Source organism: Fringilla coelebs (genome assembly GCF_963513975.1).
Source record: "Fringilla coelebs genome assembly, chromosome: 2".
Taxonomy (NCBI): Eukaryota; Metazoa; Chordata; class Aves; order Passeriformes; family Fringillidae; genus Fringilla; species Fringilla coelebs.
In genome coordinates, this window is record NC_140029.1 from 59,941,218 (window position 1) to 59,967,292 (window position 26,075).

At 40.0% G+C, this 26,075-nt stretch overlaps 1 protein-coding gene across 7 annotated transcripts in view; it reads right to left on the reverse strand.

Moving 5' to 3' along the window:
* ELF1 (E74 like ETS transcription factor 1) overlaps positions 1 to 26,075 on the reverse strand; it is a 94,785-nt gene that overhangs the window by 34,480 nt on the left and 34,230 nt on the right. For 6 of the 7 annotated variants that reach the window (XM_084201319.1, XM_084201313.1, XM_084201317.1 and 3 more), the window contains exon 2: positions 3,018 to 3,328. In XM_084201319.1, coding sequence (XP_084057445.1) covers positions 3,018 to 3,089 — 72 coding nt within the window. In that variant the 5' untranslated portion in view covers positions 3,090 to 3,328. Of the gene's footprint in view, positions 1 to 3,017; positions 3,329 to 4,095; positions 4,115 to 26,075 lie in introns of those variants that run through there. The other variant, XM_084201318.1, reaches the window with a different exon arrangement.

Genomic DNA, 26,075 nt, shown 5'->3' on the forward strand with positions numbered 1-26,075 from the left:
AGGAACTTGAAATAGCCAAAAAAATGTAGACTCTCATCTTGACTGGGTGGCTTAATCTTTCTGAAAGCCCATGGAGATATCAGGGAACATGGAAGAGCAAAGGTAGGCATGAGATGATGGTGCAGAAGTCATGGTTCAACCTAAGGTCTCAAACCCCTCTTTATAAGAAGAAAGGAAGAGAGAAACAAATGCCAGAGGTACAGAAGGGGTCTTCAGGCACAGGTTACTACAAGCATTAGAGCCACCTGAGAGAGCACAGCCCGACAGAGCAGTGATGCTGGGAACCATGTTAGCAATTTAATGGTTGTAATGATTCAGCTTCTCCCTGGCACCATTTAAAACTTCCTACTATGGATCTAGCCACTATGCCTGCTTTTATTCAGCTTTTTAAATTAAGAATGTCCTGATCAAAAAGTCCACAAAGGACTAAATGAAAAGGCATTGAAAGAAGAAGCTGCAGATAGGAAGAGAAGCAGGTTTAGGCAGTGGCGTTGACTCAGCCAAAGCCTGCAGTAACTCCTACCCAGTTTTGTGTGTGCCATCTCCCCCTGTCTCACAACAACAACAACAACAAAAGAACTCAAACAAACAAAACAAAAGCACAGAAAAGAGGGGGGGAAAAAAAGAGCAAACTCTCTATTTTAACCAGATCCCTGACATGTAATAGAAGCCAGACAGGTTATTAGTAGCCTTAGCCCAAGCCACTTGTTCCCTTCTGAAAATTATAAGCATATTTTCACTTCATTTCTTCCTCACCCCAGATCTACTATGTGATAAATGAACCCTCCAAGAATAATGAAAAATTTAGAAATCATTCTTTTTTAAACTGCAAAGAATAAAGCTGATAAGAGCAAGCCCTTCCTGTTCACACAGGTCCATGTGATTGAGCCCCTCCCATCGGCATCTGCCACTGAATGCTTACATTTGCAAACTGTTCATAATTTATGGTTGTTTAACCAAGACTTTAAAAAAAAAAAAAAAGCAAAATAGCCATGAATTATGACTTCCTTGAAATATTGAGCATAGTTGCCACTTAGACCCTGAACCTCTCCCCACAGCTGTCCCGTGTCCCAAAAGCTCTCAACAAAAGAGAGCTCCAGGCAAAGCTTTGACAAGAAGAAAAGTAACGAAAGTTCTTAAAATTCCAGCTTGTGGGGGCATTGCAAAAATAATTATTGAAAGATAAGTTAAATGACACCTTTTGTATACAATGAAGATCAAAAAAAAAGCTTTTGCCCAGCAGAGTGCACTTACAAAGCTAACATTTTTGCCCAAGTACACAAATTGTGTTGTCCATCCCTAAATACAACTAACCTAAGAATTTAGAAACTTTAGGAGTAGCAATAGCTCCTGTGTAGTAAGAAGCAGGTCAATCAAGAATAAGAAAGAAGCACTCTTTTGGGGGGTAACATACTACAAGCCCTCAGCCAAACAAAACTTTGTTTCAGCTTCCCAGGCCTTCACCTGTGCAGGACTTCTCTTCTACAACTGGGCATTTAAGATTTACCTTCAGGCAGCCAGCTAAGCTGGTTACCTGCATCTTTGATATCTGAACTCAGTGAACCCAGTGATTTAAAAGGAGCTTGCATCTGACTGGGGCAATGGACTTCCTGCTATGCACCCTCTCTCTCTGGCCTTTCACATCTTTGATTTCACCATCTTTACAGTATGCTACAGAACATCTTTTCTTAGACTTCATCCAGAGCAGAATTTAGTGGGGTTATGAGATAAACATCAAGGTTGAGTTTGTTCTGAAGCTGGAGAAAGCTCTGTTTAGAAAGGTTTTACTGTCCTGTTAAGCACTCTTTAGTATTTTTAAAGTTTCTCAGGTGAGCATCTGAAGAAATTGCAAGAAGCAGAACGCACGGCTAAAGAAAACAAAACCCTATCTGCTCACATTACCCCTCCCAGGAACCACACCAAAGTAGCCCTCCCTACCTCAATTCTCCCATCTCCTATTGGCTTGTAAAGTAAAGCCAGCAATGAACAACCAGCAGAGGTAATAAGTAAGGCTCATTTTTGACTATGCTTGTGCAATTCCCATATCTAAATCCCCAGGCTACCACAAGCTCTGGAAAAATACAGGGAAGGAAGTTACATTACTAATTCCACCCAAAACTGAGTTAGCACTTTAGACAGACAACACTCAGTTCATTGAAATGATCGCATGACTCTGACAGCAGAAACAGTCCAGTGACCCAGCCAGATATTAGGCCATACAGAAATCCAGAGACAAGATCATAAAACCAAAAGCAGGGTATTTTTTCAAGAGAGGAGAACAAATGCTTTTTACATTAAGAAAAAAGGAACAGTTTGTCATGGCACTTAGCCTTTTAAAAAGGCTCAGACACCTCATTTCTTGTTAAAAAACACAAGCTCTAATATTAACCACCAGCTATAGAGAAGCTGCATTATTTTTACAAAAGGAATCCTACACTGAAGCTTCAGGACTCACAGGATGTAGTTTAAATAATCACCACCTAACTGAGAGTCTGCGTAGGTAGAAACAGACACATTTTCCCTGTAGTGTAAAAGAAACCAATGTAAATTACTTTCAAGCCTATTTCTGAATAACTAGCATGCAGTAACACAATTTAGAAATCAATCTGTAAATAACAGTGAGCAGGTACGTACTGCCCCTTCCAGTCATTTGCAGGGTGACCATTACGTCTACCCAGAATTTTATCCTAGTACACTAGAGAAGTTGAAACTACTATAAAATACCATCATTTTGAGAAATCTATATCACATATGCATGGATTCTACTGGCACAAATCAGCAAAACAGGAAAAATATTTTTGGAGGAGGATGCCTCTGCAATACTGCAGAGGTTATAACATTTCAGCCAATTTCTGTTCCGCGCATGCAAGTTACAGGAAGCAACAAGAAGCTTTTGAAACAGCACAAAGATCTGCTGCAACAATAATGACCTCAATGTTTCCTTTTTGTGTTTTACACCACATTTTTTCCTCCTAACACCAACTTGTACAAATATGGTTTCTTACACCATCCCATACCTGCTGCTCATCCTCCATGACGTTGCTGGCAAATTCAAACACAAGCTCATTCTGCTGTACAACTGTTGCCATAATAACGCATTCCCAGGTCTCAGCTTCACATACAAAGAAAAATGTTCTTGAATGAGAAAGAACAGAGTGCTTCACTGAGGTCCAGCTGGGCAGAAAGGCAGGTTCACAAAAATGGATCGAGTATCAATGTTTGTGTTCCTTAGATCATCAGTGTTCCTGGGTTCTTCTCTTCTCAAAGCAAAACAAACCAAGGCAAATCCTTTCCTGAGTTGCTCTTCCCACCTCGATAGCCTTTACCACTGTGGAGGGAAAAATAAAAAAATTATCATTAAAAAATTGTTACTTTAGCTATGTGAAATAGTAGCCGTGGCAATAAAGCTTTCCATGTATTAAAACTGTTCTATCTACGTCCAAGAAAGTCAGACACTTTTGTGTCTCCAAAGGTATTACTTTTACTGATTAATGTATGAGAAATTTCATTATCTGAAACAGAACTGTTTCAGGAAATAAGACATCAGTTTCAAAGTGCTTCATATTAAAAGCATGAGACTAAGGAAATGTTACAAAAGTTAGCAAAGAGAAAATCCATAATTTCATTTGATCCAGAAATGCAGTTTTCACATTCATTAGTAGCTCTCATCTTCACAGTTTATTCAAAGTAAAAATACAAAACTCAGACAAACCTACTCAAGTATACCACATTTCTTCTTTACACACAGTTCAAATTTAAGCAAAGTTGTTGTTTTGCAAGTAAAATGTTCTGGATTTTGAATCCCCGTGTCAAAATGATGAAACCAATAAATAAATTCTTTGTACAATCCAGAGAGTGCCCACGTTCCTACATGAAGCAGATCTTCAGCTTCATGTTAAAAATGCACTGTGAATGTACCCTTATGTCTACCAGAGGCTCTCAAGCAGCCGGAAGGAAACAGCACTGACCACGTCACGGCAAATTAGAACTGTCAAAAAAACTGCACAGTACAAAGAAAAAAAAACTCCCCAACTACTGAATGTAAACAGCTTTGGTGAAAGGATGCCTGCCCACAGCTCCCATGCTGTTACTTACTCATCAGTGCCAAAGGTAAACTCAGTTAGGGTGAGCTGACCGAGAGGCTGCTGCACCAGCTCTGGGGAAAGAGGCAAGCACAAAAAGAACTCTTCGTATACAACTTAGGTGGCCCAGACATTAATTTAAAAATCTACCATTCCAAAATAATAATGGGAGCAGATGTCTAAAATTAGGACTCTAAGGAGTTTGTTGGTGCCTAGGAATTTAAATCAATATATTCTAAAAGAAGTAAAATGCGCAGTTCCTAGTGTTTTGAGCAAAATTCTTTAAACTGCCTTTGATTAAGAGCTGCTGTGACAAAAGAATAAGGGACAGAGGTCTAAGATGTACCCATCCAGAGTGAGACCCACAGGAGAATCAATGTCAGTGCCATTGGTGATGATTAGCATCTGCCTTTGTACAGAAGGTTTAACTTTGCCTTGTTTTTGCAGTAGGCTGAAACTCAAAAAAATGAAGATCATCTTCCTCTCCCCAGTGCCAAGCAATTTAATTAGGGAGGATCATGTCAAAGACTTGTACTCCCTCACTCTAGGAAATGTAACAGCTGCTTTTCCTATATGGGCTGTGGTATTCCCAAATTCCTAAGTAGTGATGGTAGAGCATTTAGGCATTTCAGTCACTAGATCCTACCCTTCTAAGAAATCAGGAAACCTAAGATTATGCAAACAGGAGAACCTCCCCAACTTCCAAAGCGTGCTCTAATTAACTGTTAAAAGGTTTGTAAGAGTAGCCACAACCTTAACAACAGAATATTTGCTTTAATGAGAGCTGCATGCATGAACAGAGAAGGAAGTGCTGTAGGAACCATTTCAACCTCAGTGCTTGCCACTTTAGTGGTTGACTTGAATAATTAACAAGGCTTTCCCCATACTTTGGCAGAGTTATGGCACTGAAAGCATTACATGCAGCCATATAATCCTGGGTGACTTCCCAAAATCTAATTATTTGGCCTTGCCTTTTAGAAGATGCCATTAGGGAGTAACACACCTTGCCAGCATATTGGGAGTAAGCACAACTTGACCCATCCTAGACTCCTATCATCCTGTATACTAGCCTGAAAATGAAGTGTATAACTATATAATATATAGTTTAATATTGCCTACAGACATCAATTCAAGTGGGTCAATCTATGCCAACAGGGATATACCAACTTTTTCAGAAGAGAGACAGGTATGGAAATTTACATAGAGTAAACTTTACATGAAGTAATAGAAGTACAACTTCTATTTTGGTTCCTTCTTAGGAATAAATTGTAACTGTCCAACAAGATGAAATAATATTTTAAGTCACACCCTCTAATCACTGAAGAGCAACTTCACTGTAAAGGATCACAAAGCAAATGGAAATACAAGAACCTCCTCAGTTGTCCAAATGAAGACTTCTGTCTAAATGGAGGTCAAGCTAATTGTTCAGAGCCAGAATACTGCAAGGGCTTATAATCATGGCCACTACACTGACTGAAGCCACATGTATGGACAAAGGCTAGAAGTTCTTAAGACCCAGTAACTTTCTAAGGTCAATAACAATTAATACAGTCAATGTAAAATAGGGATAAAGGACATTTTGGAGACACAGGCTACCCAGTAAGCTCTTAAATATAAGAAAATATATATATAAGGAAAACTGGAGGTGAAGCTACCCTGAAAATTGTAAAAGCTCCCCACGTGCACTGGGAGCTGACATTTTCTTCCATTAGTGCCAGGTTATTAATTATTCTGTAAAACATTAATATTTTACAGTAGATACTACAATACCAAAATGTACACTAAATGCATAAGATACAAAAGCTGTGGCAGTAAACTTACTAAAAGCCATAAAGAAATATTTCCTTACTTTTTATTTTTAAAAAGAAACAACAAAACTCTCAATGCAAAACAAATTATCCTGACTTAATATCATTTAAGAGACTGCAGCAGCATATTGCATTTGATCCGCACAAACACTGCTTAAACCAGTAACACTATGCTAACATGAAACTCCTCATCATCTGATACCACTGTAGGAATGGTCAGTCAAAAGCTGCTTTATGAGTTCTGCACTGTGGTGATGCAGTGATGTAAGACTGTTCCTTCTCCCCTACACCCAGACCCCAAAACCACCAAGAGCTCTATAAATAAAGACAAGTGATACATTCTTTTTATAAAAGAAACATTTACCACAACATTAGTACCAGATCCAAAGACAAGTGAGCAAACAAGCTTTAGTGAGCTTTTACATCTAACCTTATAAAGGTTAGGGACTCACACTATTACTGTTTGCAGGATATTTTTCATTACTTCTGTTTAGTGTATAGTAATAGCAAATGACCTATTGGACAACAGCAGCACAGCAGAATAATGCAAAAGTGCTTTCCTTTAATCCATATTACTTTCTCTGCCATAAAGGAAACAAGAGCAGCTTTTCACAGAACCCAGCAGAATTCTAAACCAGCTATATTTTCCTTCACATCTATTTTTATAAACTGTGCTTTCATTATTCCAACTATCACAGGGTCCTGCTGTCTATAGGCTAACACAAACACGACTATTGTTTTTGCTATATAATGCCCCTTATCCCCTGCCTGATTTTACATACATCTGCAAGTAGAAAATAAGATATTTGCACACAGCATAAAATGTGTAAATTCCATTCACATGCACAGTAAGCTTGACTACATACAAAAAATCCCAGGAGAAAGGGAACCCCATATATATTATCACAAAATTTACAACAAATTTTCAGAACTACGGAGGAAGTAAAGTTTTGCTTTCATTTTTACTAATTGTTATACAAATATATTATAAAAAGCAGCATTAAGACACAACAATATAAACAAACATCTTGATTTTTGTTAATCCTTGAAACAGAACTCAAATTATTTTAATCCCCCTGGAAACTCCTTCATCCACTGATTTCAACATCTAGGAACAAGCTCCTCAGTCAAAAAGCACATTCAGTCAATCTAAGCTTTAGTACATGCTACTCTGGTATGCCAGAAGATGCACTGTAGGATTCTGTCCTAAACATCAGCTAGACATCATAACTTCTTCCCCACCACTCTTTACAACTTATACTTTCCAGTTAGTCATAGCCCATTGAGGACTAACTGAGCCAGTTCAACAAAGCTTCCAAGAAATACCTCCAGAACCGACGTTTTTGGTCCCAATGGTGATGCTGCAATATTGCAACTAGGCTCCATGTTGGAATCCACAAATTCTCCCTCAAATCCTGAAAATATGAGCCAGTATAGGCCACACTACCTTATCATTCAAGCACTGTAATGCAGAACACCAAAATAAGACAATGGCACCACACTGGAGCAGGCATTGCAGGCATCAAAGTACCAGGCAGAAACCAAAAAAATTGCTAAAGGTCAACTATGAGCTTAGAAGACTCAACTCTTGCTACTGAGAGTGTTCCAGATGAGCTGAAAGATGAGTCCAGGAAGCTACTGGATCCAGTCCCTTTCAGGGTTACTAAAGATGACTGTAATTATCCTGCACTGCCTTTCTCATGAAATTAATAAGATCATTCATACATTTAAAGTAAGAACCAGCTTAGTGCTTTAAGATTCAAAGTGCAGATCTGAATTCTGAGTTACTGATTAAACAGTTCCACTCATTCAACACAAGGACAAATCACTTGAGATTGGAATTTCCCACTGATTACCTAAGACAGTCTGTAGCATTAGCAGTAGCCTAGAAATGTCAAAGTTGTGACTTAACAGAAACATAAAGCTGAATCCCTCCCTTCTCTACACCATCTTGGATACAGAGAAAAGAGGGGACTGAATGAGAGGAAAGGGGAGATAAAAGAAATCTGAACAGAAACACTGAGAACCATCCCAGGTGAGGTCAAACATGGATGGTAACCATACCATTTCACTCAAATTTCTAACTCCATTCTACCAGCAGAGGTTAAGGATAGTTCAACCCAGAGTCAGTTCACCTTCTGAAGACTCAAAAAGTACCATCATATATAGTCAGGTTTTCTTTAAAAGGAGGGCAAAGCTGAATAATATTGCAGTTCTCTTAATGCAGAAATCCCAGACCAACAAGGATCTTTATATATAGTCCACACCAAGCATAAATGTTAACAGTTTAGTATTCTGTGTCATTCTTCATGGACTAATTTTTACTATCCAGTAATATCACAAATTTGCACAGGACAAGGGATTTGAAACATGTACTTAGACCCAGGGCATCTGCAATGATGAAATGACAGGAAGAACAAATTAATATATGTCACTGGGCACAAAAATTTTCTGGAGGCTCAGTCTTTCTACACCTCACACAAATTAAAGGAGATAGAAAAACAACATGGTTAAGAGGGTAGAACGGAGGAAGGCAAGAAACAACATATGGAACAGACTCAAGTCTTCTGAGATCATCCATGCTGCCTAGGGCAAACTGTGCAAAGGGCAGCTGACATAATAAAAGCCAACAGAGTGACCTTTGCTGAGCTTTCATTAAGGACAAAGAAATCATCAGTATCAATAAATCCCTGTTTTGCAGCCTGTCTGGAAACCACAGGCTCTCAGTGCACATACAGCAAGAAGAACGGAGAGTAAGAGGGTTTATATGTTAAATATAAACAAGTAAAAAACCCCAAAACTGACACAAAATCCAGTCAATATCAAAGAAATTAACTCACTTGACACAGAAACAGATGTTTACTCCAAAGAGAAAAAAACAACAAATGCAAGCAACAAGCTCTTTGCCATCACAAAAAAAAAAAAAAAAAATCACATTTTCATCTCTTTTTTGTAACTATCTCTTTTAGCCTGAATATTTTAATTTGAGGCCAGATTTCTTTCCAGCCTACTAACAGTAATGGCTCCACCACTGTTTACAGACTCCCCCACCCCTGAAAACTCTTTTCTTCCAATCTCCCATGCTCCCTCAGATTTTTTTAAGTCCCTTTTATTCAGCACATTTATGTAACACAGCTGTTGTACACAAACCCAGCAACCTGGCAGAGCACTGCTGGGAAAGCTGAAAAAAATTAAAGCATGGTTGAGGCTTTTTTTTCCTCTGTATCCTCTCCCGCCAGCACGCTCAATGTGTCAAGGCAGCCTCAAATCAGTGTAGGTGTGTAAATGTAAAGCACTCTAAGTAATTGATTTATGCTGCAGCAACAAAAGATCAGCCTACCACCAACAGGCCCGGCCTAAAGAGCAACCCGAAAGAAACTGAGCTGAGACAGGCTTTTCTACTGAAGCTCCTGAGCTCCAAAAAAAAGTACTTGAGCGTCTGTTAAGAGCAAGCCTCCCTAATTTGATCAGGCAAGGAAAGGCCAGGCCAGGTTTTCGTCCTTCTAAAAGGACTGCACTGTCTAAAAGGACACTTCTCTGCAACATTCGCTCTAGCAAAGTAGAGCCAACTCAACAGGAAAAGTTAGCTGACTTAAAGCAAGAGAGCAAGGACACTCCAGGGGGAATAGAGGGTGCAAATCCACTTCCCCATTCCCCCAGCATGAAAATAACTGAATTTTGCATTTTCATAGACTGACTGCATAGTATAAGAAGGTTAAGGAGATGGGACATGAATTACCCCACACAATAGGACAACTCCATTCCACCTCTCCTCCCTAATGCATATGAGAGATTGAACCTCTTTTCCTCCTTGCCTGTCAGCCCCCAGCTCTCCTTCCATCCCAATCAAAACTGTTTAGTGGATTCAAACACCATTTTGCAGCTGCCCAACTTTCAGCACATTAGAAGCCAAAAAGAGAAGAGCAGGGCAAATTTTTAGAAGTAGTTAAGCCATCACCTGGCTACTCATACAGCTTTGAAACTTTTCAGATTGAATTTGGGTTACTGAAGCCTCTGGTCACAGATAAATCACTTATTTCAACTACAGTTAGATAAAAGCCACGTAACGTTGCTTCACTGCACAGCCCCTACTCTACCTGCCTGCAGGACACATGGACCCAGGCACACACAGCAGCTGCAGTTGCATGAACATGCTTTACATCCATGTGCACATGCAGCACATATGCACCAAAGTATATGTATGAAATGTGTGCCCTTCTAGTAAATGCAGAGGCTGGGAAGTGTGGTTTGCTGGTCCAAAACTCTTGGCAGTCACTAACTTGGTCTGCCCCTTGATTCTGCCTTTTGTAGTTAATTCATCACTATTGGTAGAGAAAGGAGAAAAATCAGGTGATCATATTTCCCAGGGAGACATTCAATTAAGTCAACAAGCAACTAGTTTTGAAAGAATGAAAGAAAAGCAATTAAAAATGCATCAGCCTAGATGCTCAAACTCCTTTCTACAGACACAACAGAAGTCAAAAGCTTAGGAAAAGTCTAAAATGTTTTAAAAATAGCTCAATGTAATTAGACGAAACCAGCCCCATTACATAGGGATTTCTTTTTAAACAATGGAAAAGAGCTGTCTTAACACACGACAAACCTTCAGTAATGCAGATTGCTATCATGTGTCTCTAAATGCAGGATTTTGCTGTCATTTTATTCCTGTTAACTGTGCACTTTTGGATTTACATCTTCTCCATCGGAAAAATAGTAATATATTAAACATTGCAAAAGCAGAATAGATGGACTACAAGTTGGATGACACTGCAAATGTCCACTTAGTCTAGCTCACCAAGTGGTAAGTGATACTAATTATAGAGAGAAAGGAAAACAAAAGATCTCTCATTACTTCCTCTCCTATAACAATTAGTATATGCTATTTTATCCAATAGTAAATTTGCAGGGAGCAGACTGGTTTTATGTCTTGTAATAAGATAACCAAATTACCAGCATTAATAAGTAACATTAGTATCAAATATATCTTCCTATTTTTCACACTGCACAAAATCTCAAAAAGCTGTTTTAAAAAAAGATACCAAGAAAACAGTAAATGGATGAAACCCCAAATCGGGTTCAGAATTTTTTGCAAACCAAATGTATTATTCCAGTGACACAAAATAAATGTTTTAAAGGGCACCTTTAAGAGGTTTCTTGCATTTAGTAACACTTTTTATGGAGCATTAAGACCACAAGCCTACAAGCATGTACAACAATAGAGCTGCAGATAAGTCAAATTTCACTGATTTCTAAGGGAAAGATCCCTTGCGTCTTTCAGAAAGAGCTGAAGGGCTGAGCTCCAAGACAGCTAAAACGGGGTATGAGGAAACCTGTAAAAGAGGGGTGGAGGGGGGAAGAACTGTTTGACCCTGAAAGATCTTGCTCTTTTGATTAACACATACACACAGAAAAATGAAGTAGTGGCAGTGGGAGGAAGAAAGATCAGAGAAACTAAATATAATTGCTTTGGAAGGGTGCCAAACTTCACAAATTACCAGTTGCTAGTCTGTACCCAATACTGACATAAAACTGTCAATCGTTCTCTAAAAACCATTTTGCCCATAAATTAGTAACACAGTCATTATTTTAAAATCACCTGCAGGTAAAATTAAAGTTTACCAGAGAAAAACTGATGGCCAAAAACAATAACTTTTTTTTTAGCTGCACTATAAATGAGCACTATATATATACTTACACACACATACACATATATATGAAAAAGGAAAACAAAAAAAGGAGGCCAGCAGAGATCAAGTTCAAGTTAAAAGTTTCTTACTCCAGGCAACCTCTTCCAGCTAAGCATCAGTAATTCTAGATCAGGGAGTTAAATTCCCACAAGACTTCTTCAGTATTCTGCAAAAGTTGCTACAGGACCCAGCTCAGTAAAACCCCAATTTCTGCAACACAGATTTTTAGCATTCTGTGGATTTTGGTTTGCAATTAATTTTTTAAAAAACCCTTCTGACTGAACTGTCAAGCACAACAAACAAAATAATAAGTTCAAAATTACTCTCTGACACAGCCATAGAAGTGCTGTGTGATTTGCATTTCTATGTTTGAGTACTTGAGCAGTTTCAGAAATCTGAATTTAATGGACGTGCACCAGCTAGAAAGGGGCACAAACTAATCCACACAGAACCCGCTTAGGCCTCCCATTTCCCAAACTCACAGACCTGGACTTCAAGCCTCAGTTTGGTACTTTTTTCTTGTCAGTGATGTTTATGTTCAAGGCTGCATTCAGCAAGTGCCAGTTTGAGAAATATAAGGGGTCTTACCTTTGCAGAGTCTTTAAAAAAGCTGTAAGAATACAGAGCAGATTAGGCCATGTTTGCCTCTCATTTGCTGTCAGCTGTCAGCAAAATGAACAATCAAAAGCCTCTGGAGCAGGCTGGTATTAGTCAGCTAGACTTGAATTTCCAGTTCTTTTACATTGCTGTCTATTTTCCTCCATTAGGTTAGCCTGTCCTACCCTGGTATCAGATTACAGGGAGCCAACATTTATAGCACCTTGCAAAACAGTCGAATATATCACATACCTAAGTCTGCCTATACCTGCTGCCCTCAATGCTTAACCCTTTCTATCAACAGGAGAAACATTTATTCTGAGTTAGACTGTATCACCTAAAAAACATTTGCAGCAGAGGAGTCCTTTGTCCTTCTTACCTTACATGGTGGAGTAAGATTTCATTTCTGCCTGAAACACAGGCAGACTATGCCAAGAACAGAGGCTTCAAGATGCCCCCAAGAACAAACCTGTACCTGCAGACCCTACCTCCAACAAGAGCCTTCTCCTGGAAGCACTTGTGGTTTAACTCAGCAGGTCTGAGAAACCCCAATCCCCATTCTGGGTTCAAGATCATGTAATCACACTGATTCCTTGCCTCCCCTCAGACCCTGCTGCTAGAGCAGGAGGCAGGCAGGCGTGTTCTCAGCACGTAACCAGAATGGCACAAGGAGAAGGTGTTTCCAGCCCATAGCTCTCCCAGCAACACTGGCTTCCTTCTGCCCAGCCAGGATGTGGTGCTGCCCTGGGCTTGGCTGTTCCACCATCTCCATGATGGCTTTCAGCCCAACTTCCCTTTCTGAAAGGTGTTCTGCTAAACCTATTCTCACAGACTAGGGCCTACAATTTAGACAGTGGCAAGTCAAATGCTGCAATGCTGAAACAAAAGGAGCAGTGATTTCCCTCTTTACACAAGATGCATGGCCAGCCCATGGCCACCAGCTGCAGTGGTAGTGCTTTTGAGGACTGCACTATGTATTTTGTGTTCTTGTATGACAGGTATCTTAGCTTTCCTACATGTTCATCATGCATCTTGGACTTAAAGAGAGTTTTAACAAATGAATATGTATATTCTTACAATTCATCCAGAGTTGTTCAGGCATCCTCCTTCTTGGGACCAGTAGTGCATTTTGTTAAAGCTGAGAATATAAGGTGACTGACCATTACACTCTTACAAGCAAGCTAACTCAAGAGAGCAGAGATGAAACACAGAAGAAGAACTTTAATCACATACTGCTTTAACTTAAATCTTTACTTAAGTAACTTTTACTCCTTTAGATAAGAATCACAGACACAGTGAAGGCAAAGCGAAAAAAAAAATGGCTAAGAGGGCTTGTAATGAGAAACAGTACAGCTCATACCACAAAGCACTGCAACTAATATTTATCTGTAAGCTGTTCTAACTCAGCACTAGACAAGCATTTTGGTCTTCAAGAGATTCTACGAATTTACAAGAACATTTTTATTTATATTTAAGCTAGCACTGTGGTTCACAATGACACGTGAGTAAAATATAAATAAATATTTCAGTCTCATTTATAAAGCTTATCAGTTAAAACATGTTTTTGCAAACCATGCCTGAAGCTTTTTAATCTATTTACCGCAAAGATCCTTATTCACCTTTACCCATAAATATAACAAATTAAGTACTCAGTCACGCATTTCCAATGGTTATACCACAGGACTTAATCAGTGAGAACTTTTGCATACGGCAAGAAGTCACCTGTTTTCTACAATCTGTGACCAGTCAGAGCACATATACAGTGCCCCAACATACATCTTCTCTAAACATCCCCAAAGTTCCATTTTGTCACCCATTTGGTCACAACAATTGAGATTACTTATTTGCAGAAGTTTTTTCTGAAATAGTTTGATGAGTGAACTGGCAAGTAGTATTGTGATTTTTTTTTTTTTAGTTTTTAGGGTTTGGAGAGTCCAACACTATTCCTAACACAGGCAGGGATTTGCTCATGAGGTTGGGATGAGAGAGACAAGTCTCCATCAGCATACCTCTTGGAAAAATTAAGGCACATCTCCTACTGTCAAAATCACAAAGCTGATACTTGCACTGAGCTTTCGTATAGATTCAAAAAATCCAAAAAGCAACAAAAAAATGCCCAACCCAAGAAAAGGTGACAACACCTCCTAACAACTCACAAGCAGCACTACTTCATTCAAAAGTCTGTAGAAATGGCAATGAAAGGTAATTTAAGAAGAGGTGCAAAGTACCAAACCATACCTATAATCAGGCAGACTGATAAGGAACAGCTGCAAACAGGGAAGTCAGAGCCCTCAGTCAGACTTCTGAACTCCCTCCCACTAAACTCCAAGTCTTATGAGTCTGGGGTAGTCTTTTTCACTATTTGTCTTTTTTAATATAATTGTCTGGAGTTTTTTAGTACAAGAACATTCAACTTAATTTTTGGCTTAAATAGGTTTTTTACGGTAGCTCAGACAGCATTTATGTAGGCCACGGTAGACCTGGTCTCTTAACCAAGACCAAAACAAACCACATCTTTAAGAGAGTCTCCAGAGACAAGACATTCGTTACACCTTTCTGAGGTGACATCTTCTGTCTGATTTCCATTGTATCATAATTTACTTATCCCTGTAGCTGCAACTCAAATATCATCTTAAGCCTAACAAAGACAATTCAAATTTATTGAAAACTATAGACTGAGGGACATAAGCTTTTCAATTTGCAGGTAGAAGGGTAAAGGCTAATTTGGGTTGGAAGGCTGTAACTGTATTTTCTCTCAGTATGAGTCACAGCTCTGAGCTGGGACGTGCTTTCTGCATGGAAAATTTGTACCGGTGTCACAGCTCACCAAAGAGAAAGAAAAGAAGGAACAAAATACTCCAGATATGCTCAAGTAAAAAACAATAGGTAAGATCTGCACCATGCAGGAAAGGGAGCAAAGTCACCTGCTGACCAGTTTGCTCCGAACTCAAGGAATACTTTCAAAACATTAGCTTAAAACTGAACTTGAGATTGGATACAACTTTAAGAAAGTACCAACACACAGCACTGAGACATGGAGGGAGGGACATGGTCTTGGTTAGAAAATGTGAGTATTACATAGCCAGAGGGACTTCAAAAGCAAAACAAAGAAAAAAAAAAACAAACCAACAAAACCCAGACCTTAGGCTCTTGCTGTAACTTGTTTGGTACACAAACCACCTTGTTACTAGACAGCCAACTACTTATGGGTGTGGAGCACATAGTACAAAGAGTTCTATGTGCAGGTTATACCAATAATCTCAGTGTAGACACACTGAGTATCTCCCCATTGTATCTGGAAAAAAGCAACACAATTCACTTGTCCCAAAACCTTCCAGAGATGACTCCTTCGTCCCTGCAGAGAAGCTGCAGGTTTGAGTTTTTTATCTCCAGTCTTGGTCATCATCTTTCCTTCTTTCTCCCTACTAGCATCTTCAGCATTACTCACGTTATGCTTTAAGAATAACATTTTGAGAGGCAAATGCTTCTACACTGTTCTTATTTCCTTCTTGCATGTGTTTGTCTCATTTCAGCCAGCTTTTCAAAAGGTAATCATTACCTTTCAGGTTCCAAGTCAGAAATTCACTGAACTGTGCTGTTTTCACAGAATCACAGAACTGTGGGCTCCCAGGAAAGCAGAGCAGAGGGGCAGAATCATATCCCTCACACTGCTTTTAATGCAGTCCGGGATGCAACTGGCTTTTGGGGCTGCAAGCACATGTTGTTGGGTCACATCCAGCTTTTAATTCACAAGTCCTTGGACTTGAGAGTATGACAGTGTCTTTGCTTCTTAATCCTGCACAGTAAGAGTCCAGAACCAAATGCCTTTTTAAAAACAATGCCCTTCACCCATTTGTTCAATATTGCCCTTCCCCAAAAGCTGCTGCTGGGTTAAATCAATGAGGTACTGAAGGCTGCCTGAATTGGAGAAGCAGCATTAACATTATGAAGAATACAGATATTTCTGGTGTACTGAACATCTATACAGGACATAAAATGTTACAGACTCAAGTAATTTAAATGTCTGCAGAAAAAAAATCTTAGTTAGAGAACCAAGCAGAGAATATCTCAAATCATGCCTTTAAAACCTCCTCAAGGTGAGAGACTACTTACACAGTTGTAGTGGATAACATTCACTCAAGACTTAATTAAAAGTTAGCTTTTTGGGCCTTTAAGCTCCCAATTTTAAAGCACTCTGAAATGCAATATATTCATTCCAGGTTATTCTAAAAATGCATATTCTTCATGATGTTTACCATAATTACAATAATAAATGCATTAACTTGCAGCTATGCATAATAAGGCAGAAACTAATATTCCCATGCCATTTGTACATTTTTCTTTTTACAGATCAGTGTAGCCTAAATTCATGTTCTGAAGTATTTGCATGGGGTGGGATTAAGAAGGGAGACTAATAGTCTGGGGAATTTCAAACTATTGAACTTGGCTATTAAGAGAATATAAATTATCTTCTGATTTGTTGTTAGACTAACAATTCCCACCATGGGGCTTCAGTGACAAAGCACAACTTAAAGACGAACAAGATTAAAATAAAAAAGCAAAAAGGTTTTTCTTTAGTGTGTTATGGAAAAGGAACAGGGTCTGCCAAGGAAGGCAGTGTCTGGACAGGCCAGTATTTCTCATTTCGTAATGTCTGGGGAAGTGTACACTGAAGCCTAAGTCACTCTTATATGAGCACACACCTGCTCCTGGGAGACACAGAAATTCACTGCTAATGAAATGAACTTGACACAGAATTTATGAGTGCTGCATGACAACACCTACAGAATCAGTGTACTCTGGAAACTTTCAGAACTCCCACCAACTAGGTGTAGAGAAATTCAAGCCCCACTTCTTCCTCATTTCACCATTCAAGTTCCCATGTCTTTTGCAGAACTAAATAAGGCATCAGAGGTGGCTGCTGCGCATGTGCCTGTGCCATCCAGCTGCAGCTCCCACCACTGGGCTCTGTGAGCCAGCCTGATTCCCCAGCTCTGGGGGGAAGCAGGGCAGCAGGCAGACTGGGGGGGAAACCAAATCATGTGGGGAAAATGCAAAATCGTCTCATCACCTTGTGCTGTGTGCCCACCATGGTGTCATTCTGGAAAAGGAAGCAGCACAATCTCACCACAGCCAGTGGCTCACAAACCTAGAGACCTCTTTCTCCCTCCCCTCGGCTGTGCAGAGTGAGTAATACAGATACTTCAGCATGCACTTGCCCCCCTCTCTCAGGCATCATCTGCACAAGTCCACTCACACTTCCCAAAAGAGAAACCTTAACAGTGTCATACACAGAAGGGGAATTGAGGAGACTTATTTCTCCTACAGCAGCTTTTCCCCACTTTAACCCACAAGGAAGAGATTGTTCCTATCTTTCCTTCATTCTAAGAACCTCTAACACTTCCATAAGAAAGGACTAAGATTGCTCTAAGTTTTCTATATAATGAGTGGGAGCAAAGGGAGGTTGCATGTCCTAAAGAGGAAAAGTCCTTCCTTAGGTCACATCTGACTTCTCTAAATTATCAAGAGTTGATGCAAGCCCCAATGCAGAAAACCAGAAAATGGTTTCGGTTGGAAAGGACCTTTGAAGATCATTGAAGTCCAACCCCAATACCAGAAGCAGGGACATCTGTCACTAGATCACATTGCTCACAGCGCCATCCAACCTAAGCTTCCAGGGATAGGGCACCCACAACTTCTCTGAGCAACCTGTACCAGTGCCTCTCCACCCTCATCGTCAAAAACGTCTTCTTTACATCCAATCTAAATCTACGCTCTTTCTGTCAAAAACCATTGTCCCTTTTCCTGGCACTACAGGACTTGGTAAAACATCTCTATCCTTCTTAAAAGTCTCATCTATACACCGAAAGGCTGCAACAAGAGTCTTCTCTTTTTTGTGCTGAATAACTCCTAGACTTTCTTCACAGGATAGCTGTTCCAACCCTCTGAAAATTTTCATTTTAGTCTCTGGGAAAATAAACATTCCAGCCCTTCTTGCAGGACCACAGCCTCATCACGCAAGAAGTTCCTCAGCAGACATCATCTCTGTTATGAAAACCCACAAATTATCATAGGAACCAGAGGCAGAAGGTTTTTTATGTATCACTTCTAACCTACCCTTTCCTCACCCAGTACAACATTCAACCCATACAGAGTCAGGAGGAAAAAAAAAAAAAAGAAAAAAAGAAGAAAATAAGAAAAAAAAGGATAAAAAAATAACAACCCACTATATACCACAAAACAAACAAAACCCAAACAAACAAAAAAGCAAAAACAAAAAAGCCCAATGAAACAAACAAAAAACTATATAAAACACCCCACAATCAATAACTAAAAAAACCACAACCAAACAAAAAAAGCCCTCCCCAAAAAAGCAAAAGAAGAAAACACAAGGGAAAGCTGAGTGGTAGATGGAAGATTAAGCAGTACAATAAACAAGGTAATACAGAGACAGGCTGCTTTGCATAGTTTCTAATCCATCCTTTAATTTATCCTCCACCCTCCTTTCTTTTTTTCATTTCTGTTGTCTAACATTTCATCTGTTTCTGTGAAGTCTCAGTGGTTTATTGTGACCATAGATACAATGAAATAATATCAGAATTGCATGGGGGTGGGTAAAAAACCTAAATCTATGCCTTTTTTCAAGATGCCATACACTTCAAGCAGTTTTGTGGAAGTTTTACTATGTGTTCCCCTCAGGGGTTGTGCCCTGTTTGTACCTTTCCTTTCTCAAACATGACAGTACTGAGAACAGTGCTCAAAACCTGAAAGGGAGAAAGGCCAGCAGAATTATCCTGTCGCTGTGAAAGGTTTCCAGCGCAGCTATGATAGAAATGTGAGAGCTGGTGCCTTTCACAGAGGCATAATGCTGAGTTTTGCCCTTGTGGTGCTGGCTCCTGGCCCTGCAGACATCCAGGGGACCAGGAGCTCGGAGCGGTGCCTGCCTCCAAGTGCGGCTCCTCCGTGTATGCAAAACCTCTCATGCGGGCTGCCATGCAGAGAGCCCCATAGCCCAGTGCAAAGCAGGAGAAAAAAACCTAAAACAACAGCAACAAAAAATCCCCAAACCCCTTATCCATCCAATCTCACTGCCCCTACAACCTTTCTGCTCTTCCCCACCCTGAGGAATGTGACCCCCAGGATGAGACCCTATATTTTAAAGAGCATATAGTACAGAATCATTTTACAACATAGAAAAGACATCCCTACTCAATGCTGGCTAGTCAACAAACATACAGTTTAAGAGAAAAAAAACAATATTCTGGGAGCTATGCTGTCACATGAGGAAGAAAAGATCACCAAATCAGACAAAAAGGCTGAAATGTACGCACAGTTTCAGTTCTAAAATAATTTTGATGTGCAGACTACTCAGTTCTCTAAAATCGGGTGCTGGGGTAGATACCACTAGAGTTCTAGTTTCAGTAAATACTTTATGTTGCAATAACATCCATATCTTCAGAAATCATGCAACCTACATTAAAAAAATTGCATTGTTTACAACAGAAGGTTTTATGTGCTTTTTCTGTGCACTTTTTAGCTGTTTAACTGAAAGCCAGAGCGGTCTCAAAACCACAAGTGTATTGAGAAGAAAAAATTAATAATTAAAAAGAAAAAAAAAACACTCAGAAGATCACAGATTTTACAATAAAACCTGGTCAGGTAATGTGGCAATTACCTGCCCAGAAAGACATTAATGAAATTGCACAACTTGAGGCCCAACCTGCCCGTTTCTCAGATGCATTTAAAAACTCCCACACTGGTAGGTGTGGAAAATGAAACATTGGACCTCAGCTCTGGCTGTGCCAGGATAACTCCCATGGTTATTCACGCTTGAGGAGTTCAAGTCCTGCTTTCTGTTGAACTACATAAACCCTGATCCCTACTCTCAGGTGCCTAAGGAAGGGGCTGGCAGGGGCAGCAAGGCCCCAGGCGCAGGGGCGCAGAGCATGGCGCTGAGGAGACAGTTGGTTGCACAAAGGCTGCCTGGGGCAGGCGGCGTTGCCATCTCTGGCGCATCTGCTCCCCTGCTCGTGGTTTAACGACAGGAAGCGCACACCAGATACCCGGGCCCAGCCGCCAGCGCTTCCTGCCGCACAGCCAGGTCTGTCCCCCTGCGCGGGCCGCCGCCGCCCCTCAGGAGCAGACACACCGGGACACCTTCTGAAGAAAGAGGAGAGAGAAAAATGAAGTCAATTAGGCCCACGCGCAGAAAGCTGGCCAGATGGATGGAAAAAGAAGCAGACGGGTCAAGCGTATTGAAATGTGGCCCCGGAAGGCCGCCGAAGCAGTGTACAAAACACTGGTGGCACATTCTCATCTAGCAGGGCCCAGGACAACAGGCAGGCCAGCTGTGGAGGTTTTCAAGTCTGGTCTTCCTCAACCAGGCTTGTACACCACCAAGAAACCAAGTTACTTTAGCAGATGCCTTTTAAAATTCTTTCTGAAACCGTTCAGATGTGAACTACAACCAGTGGGAAAAAACCCGTTGCCAAATACAGTACCAGCCTTTTCTACGACCACCCTGTCCTAGAAGTGGGGACAGGTTAATGATCTACTGGGCTTTTCCAACACTAATACCTAGAGTAACACACCTATTAGTCTACTGCAAAATTGAAACCCTGAAGAAGCATTCGGTACTCATATGGTAAGCACAAAAACCAACTGCTAGACAAAGCATAACTTCAGTAAAAAGCAGAAACTCTAGCACAGCTATAACTTCTATAGTATCCATATGTGAAGCAATATGCTATACTCAGCCCCTCTGTATGTTGTCTTCTGTTCAGTCTTAGATTTTCCCATAATATCACCTGTCAGAAAACATCGTTTCCTTAGTCGGCCTAAAAACTGTATTTTCAGGCAGGATGAGAAATTATTAACATGGCCTCATATCTGTTCTCCATCAATGACCAACTGGTGGTATAAAATGGAGGAAAACCAATTTTGTGCTGTTATCAGCAGGGTTGCCAATTAAAGCAACAGACGACACGTCAGTCCTGTAAGTTGGAAATATATCAACCAGTAGATATGTAATTGATTTTACACTATCACATATTGCAGTAGTCTAGGAGAATTTTCTGCATAAACCTAAAAGCAGGATTTCACTCCTGGATTTCAAGGAGTATCTGACACATTTTACCCCTCATGGAGCCAAGGTGCTCCATCCTAACATTGTCTCTGTCCCCATCCCAAAACAGCTCAGAATAAAAATGCCTTCATTTGGTGATTGGCACTCATAGTAGAACCGCCACCTCAAAGTCAGAGGTTTGCAATTCCCTGAAAAAGAACAGGGTCCAAATTCTCCTCATTTCTAACTAGAAACATATTCCTCAGTTAGGTTCCTCTGATACAGCATATTTTGTCCCTGGCTTTCATGTGCTCCCACATGAGTTCTGGGACCGCTTGGGTTATTCCACAGAACCACATGTGTCCCCTGCCTCAAAAGACAAGACTACATCACTCCATGTCACTGAATGCTTGACCACTTCATGCCTTGGAAATCAGAATGAAAGCCCTAAACTAGGACCCATTAGACACATTTGCTTCAGCAGCATTTCTGACATCCTCTTAAGACACATGTCCCACTCTTAACAAGTACTCAAGTAATCCCAGGCAGCCAACAAATTTAAAAAAAAAGAGAAAGATACAAAAAGTAATGGTTGCTCAAAAGCCCTTCTGAACAAAAAAGCCTTGCAGCATGAACTGAACCTTACTAAATTTTGCTGGATTGGCAAAAGGAGAACTGAAAAAAAAGAAGTATTTTCCGTCTCAGATTCCAACAATACTATGTAGCCAACAGCATTTTGCAGATTTGCTTCTTAGTTCGTAAGTCACGTTGGTCATATCTTGCAACATGTACTGGCAGGATTCAATGTTTTCCTAAGAAAACTGGGGTGGCAGATGCTGACACTGGTCCAGAAATTATTTGCTCTCAAGCTGGATATTCTTTTTAACCCTGAAAGTTCATCTGTGTCCTGCTACAGAACAACAGATTTTATCACAGCAAACATTTCAAAATTTTCATACATATTTATTTTCATGGCATATTACTACGGTACTAACTCCAAGCATAACAAACACAAAAAGTAATATTTATGTGCAAATTCATATCTATTATATGAATTACAGATTATTAACTTAGAAATTTTATGTAAGAAGCATAGGGCTAATATAAGAGGGGGAGGAGAATGTTCACTTATAAATTTTTTTGAGACATTTTAAAATGATCTATGTTTCCAAGCTCTGTGTAGTTGAAGCAAAAATGAAAAGGTAAATGTTGTGGTATTTACAGTTACAAAAGCAAAACAAAAATCAGGATGACAATTTCTAAAAAACTGAAAATGTACTCCTCGAGACTGCTGCTGCACAGCATCAGGAAGGTACCCACATGTTCCTCTATTTGTTCATCTGATTCATCTGATTAGTTACAGCTAATATGGGAGGAGTGGTCTCCATAGAATGGCTTTTCCAGCAGAACAGCTGTGAGGCAACTTGCCTCATGTCTCTGCACCTAACAGCCCAACTGCCTGGCTCCAGTGTGTTTTTTGGGAAGGTAGGAGGGACCACACCTCACCAAAGCACTGCGAGAAGAGAGGAGCAAAAGCGAAACTGAGCTGACTGACAACCTCTGACCAGGCTCCCCAGACAGAAAGAAAGAAAGAAAGTAAGAAACTGCCTCTATGGATTTCTACTGGTTTTAATCAGCTTCAGCAGAGGGGAACATGATTTTTAATTCTACCATATCCCTTTAATAAACACCCCAAAGAAGACATTTTCTAGATAACTGAGGAATTTTTTACAGTGTTGACTTACCAAGCAGAGCACAATAACCAGCTATTCTGTTTGCACTACAAGGCAGTACAGTGCAATGAGTTAATAATTTATCATGGCACTGCTCTTGGCAACTGACCATTATCAACTTCTAAAATTCTTCCTCATTCTTACATTTTTAGTCTCAGCAAGAACATGGCACCCTTAGAACCTCAGCCCTACCAGAACACTTCTTAGCCGAGGTAAGAGGTTTAATCTTCTCGAACACCTGCTTTCCTTCTGAATTGTTTCAGGCTCAGAGCAAAGGTCATCATTTCATTTCAATAACCTAATTTAGCAGACAGGAATAACTAAAATATTTTTAAACAAAGCAAGAAGTTAACATTCTTTCAAAACTGCAGCAATGTAGTTCTCATCCCTGCGTTTCCTTCCCCTTCTTCTCACAGAAGTAAAAAGAACAAAAAAAGCCCAAGCTTCTGTCTTCACCAAAAGCTTTTATTTCCACATGATCCCAAATTAACAAGCATAAACCTTTTCCTCCCATTTTATATTATCAAGACTTACTACTTTACATAACTTTGGGCAATACTTAATTTATTAGTTAACACATTCTTCTTCTCAATCAGAAGCATCCTGCTGTGGTGTTCAGATTATTCATTGGAAAACAAGTTTTGATGTGACATATAGAAGAGAGTTAAGTCAATCATCCTAAGTATTGCTTTGCTGAAGCATTGGCCATGAAATGTGGTCCATTTCCAAGGACAACTGGGCTACTTCATCCCTTCCCCTTGTTGCTCAATCCCAGCTCTTACAAACTCCACAGCTCCACCACTCTGAAATCAATCCCTAACCTGGTTCAATCAACCAGCCCAGCAACTTCCGTGGCATTGACATCTGACTTGCCAACTTGGCTCATCTTGGCTGAACCAGATAAGGAAAAGGTTGCTCTCGCAAGCAGCTTGGTCTGCGGATAGGAGGAGAAGGCAATAACGCACTAGAAAACAATCTATGCTGTCAGCGAGAAAAAATGAGGATGGCAGTCCTCAAGCAGCTGGATGAGTGCTCCTGCCAAGAATGACCATGCCCACCTCTGTTTTGCTAAAGGCACATTTTAAATTAAATTAGACTGGTGCAGGTTTGCATGCTCACAAAAAGTCGGTCTAGAGTTAAAACTGCAACTTTACCTCAACTAATACAGCTTTACTGTTGAGTCTTACCTAAGGGCAAGCCAAGGGCCTGGGCAGATGCTAAATGAGCTGTTTAAGGATTTACAACCCATCACCTCCAGGAGAGTTCACTATCCGAGTAAAACTTGCTTAGCCCAAACCTCCCTCCTGTGCTCCAGGGCACATCCATGCAAACCGCTGCTGCATGGGTTTAATGGGATGTGCCACCAAGCCAGCAGGGAAGTTACACACGCTGCCTTCACTTATGAGTGAAAAAGCAGCTGGTGCGAGGCTGAAGAACCTTCAGTGTGCACCTAAGCTCTGTAAGCACACGGTATGTGAAAATACCGGAGCCAGCATCAAGGCATTAGCATTATTGTCCCATCTAGTTAATAAATACCAGGCTTGCTCATGACAGACGGCGTAACAGGTTCTCCGAAGGCAGTCTCTGTCAGAAAGAAACTACTTTCTCCTTACAGTAGAGGTTTCACCCCACCTAGAGATCCTCACTTAAGGCAGCAAAAATGAAGCCACCAAACTTCACACTGATTTTTTTCTATTTCCTTTTTTTACTGACATGTTGCATCTGTGCAGCATGCGTGCATCAGTAGTCCTGGGTTTCCTCTCTCAAGGCAATGGCATTTTACCCAGCTAGCTCTTTGCAAGTAATACCTGCTACCGTCTCTCCCCTTAAAAGCACAGATTTCACGTCATCATATATCAAGAAATGTCATCACAGCTTTTCTGTTTATGAAGCGTAAAAGCACAAATTAACAAAATGCTTCTGAAGCCACCTGAACATATGGCACCCATAAGAGACATTTTAAACATTAAAAACACCAGAATCTATACACAAAATATACCCTTCTAGCTACATTGCTTCAAAAGTATTAAACCTTTTCTGCAAATACCCTTGTTATAATTTAAAAAAAAATAAATTTGCAAGTCCAAGATCTTATCTTGTAGTTTGGCAAAAGTTTTTCAACATTTCTTACTGTTGAGAATTATTTCTAGTCCAGTACAACTGAAACAAGATTTAATACATGTCCTTTGAAGGACCATATAAAAAGACAATTAGGTCTTTATAAAAACAAATGGCAGAATGCTGCATTACATCAAGCATTCATAATCAGATATATGTATTTCAGAAGTACCCAAATAGGAAAAATATTCTGCCAAAAGTAACTTTCTGCTTTTTTTCTCTGTAAATTCCTTCATAGTCCATATTTAAATAGTCTAAATTAATGGTTTCTGTGTAAGAATCATAGAATAGTAGTTGTTAGAAGAGACCTTTAAAGGTCATCTAGTCCACCCCCTCCTACTGTGAGCAGGGACATCCTCAACTAAATCAGGTTGCTCAGATTACAGCCTGTTCAGAAAAATTAAAACTGTGTTTCACTTAGTTGCTTCAAAAGCAACTTATTTCATTGTTGCTTTGAACTGATACTAAAATAAATACACTTTTTTCACCAAAAAGGGCCCACACATTTGAAAATGCTGCAAGCCATCCTCAGCTAACTTCAGACTGTTTTTCAACATAGAAAGTTTCATTTTCATTCATATGACTAAACCATCTTTTTTTCTGTGAAGAAAAAAGGTCCCCAAATAGACACTTCCTCTCTACAGTTCCTTCTTTTCTCTTTTTTAAATAAACATTAGTTGGTCTTTTTTAAAAAAAAAGACTGAACCAACAGGATGGCCTCTCAATAGCTCACCACCAAGAGTACCTGGAGCCCTTTGCTGGGCTCACAGAGCTCTCCACAAGCTGGTTCAGAGGCAGTACGAGACCGGGAGGTGAATTCTTGCAACATGTGCAGTTTGCAACCCTTTGCCCTCCACGGCCCGTAAGCTTCACAATTATTTTCTTAATAGCTAATACTTTCGTTTGCATGCCTAATTTACAGGCATCAGGACAAAGCTTGAACAGCTACAGAGACTAAATAGTTTACTATTAGCTGCTCTGGAGAT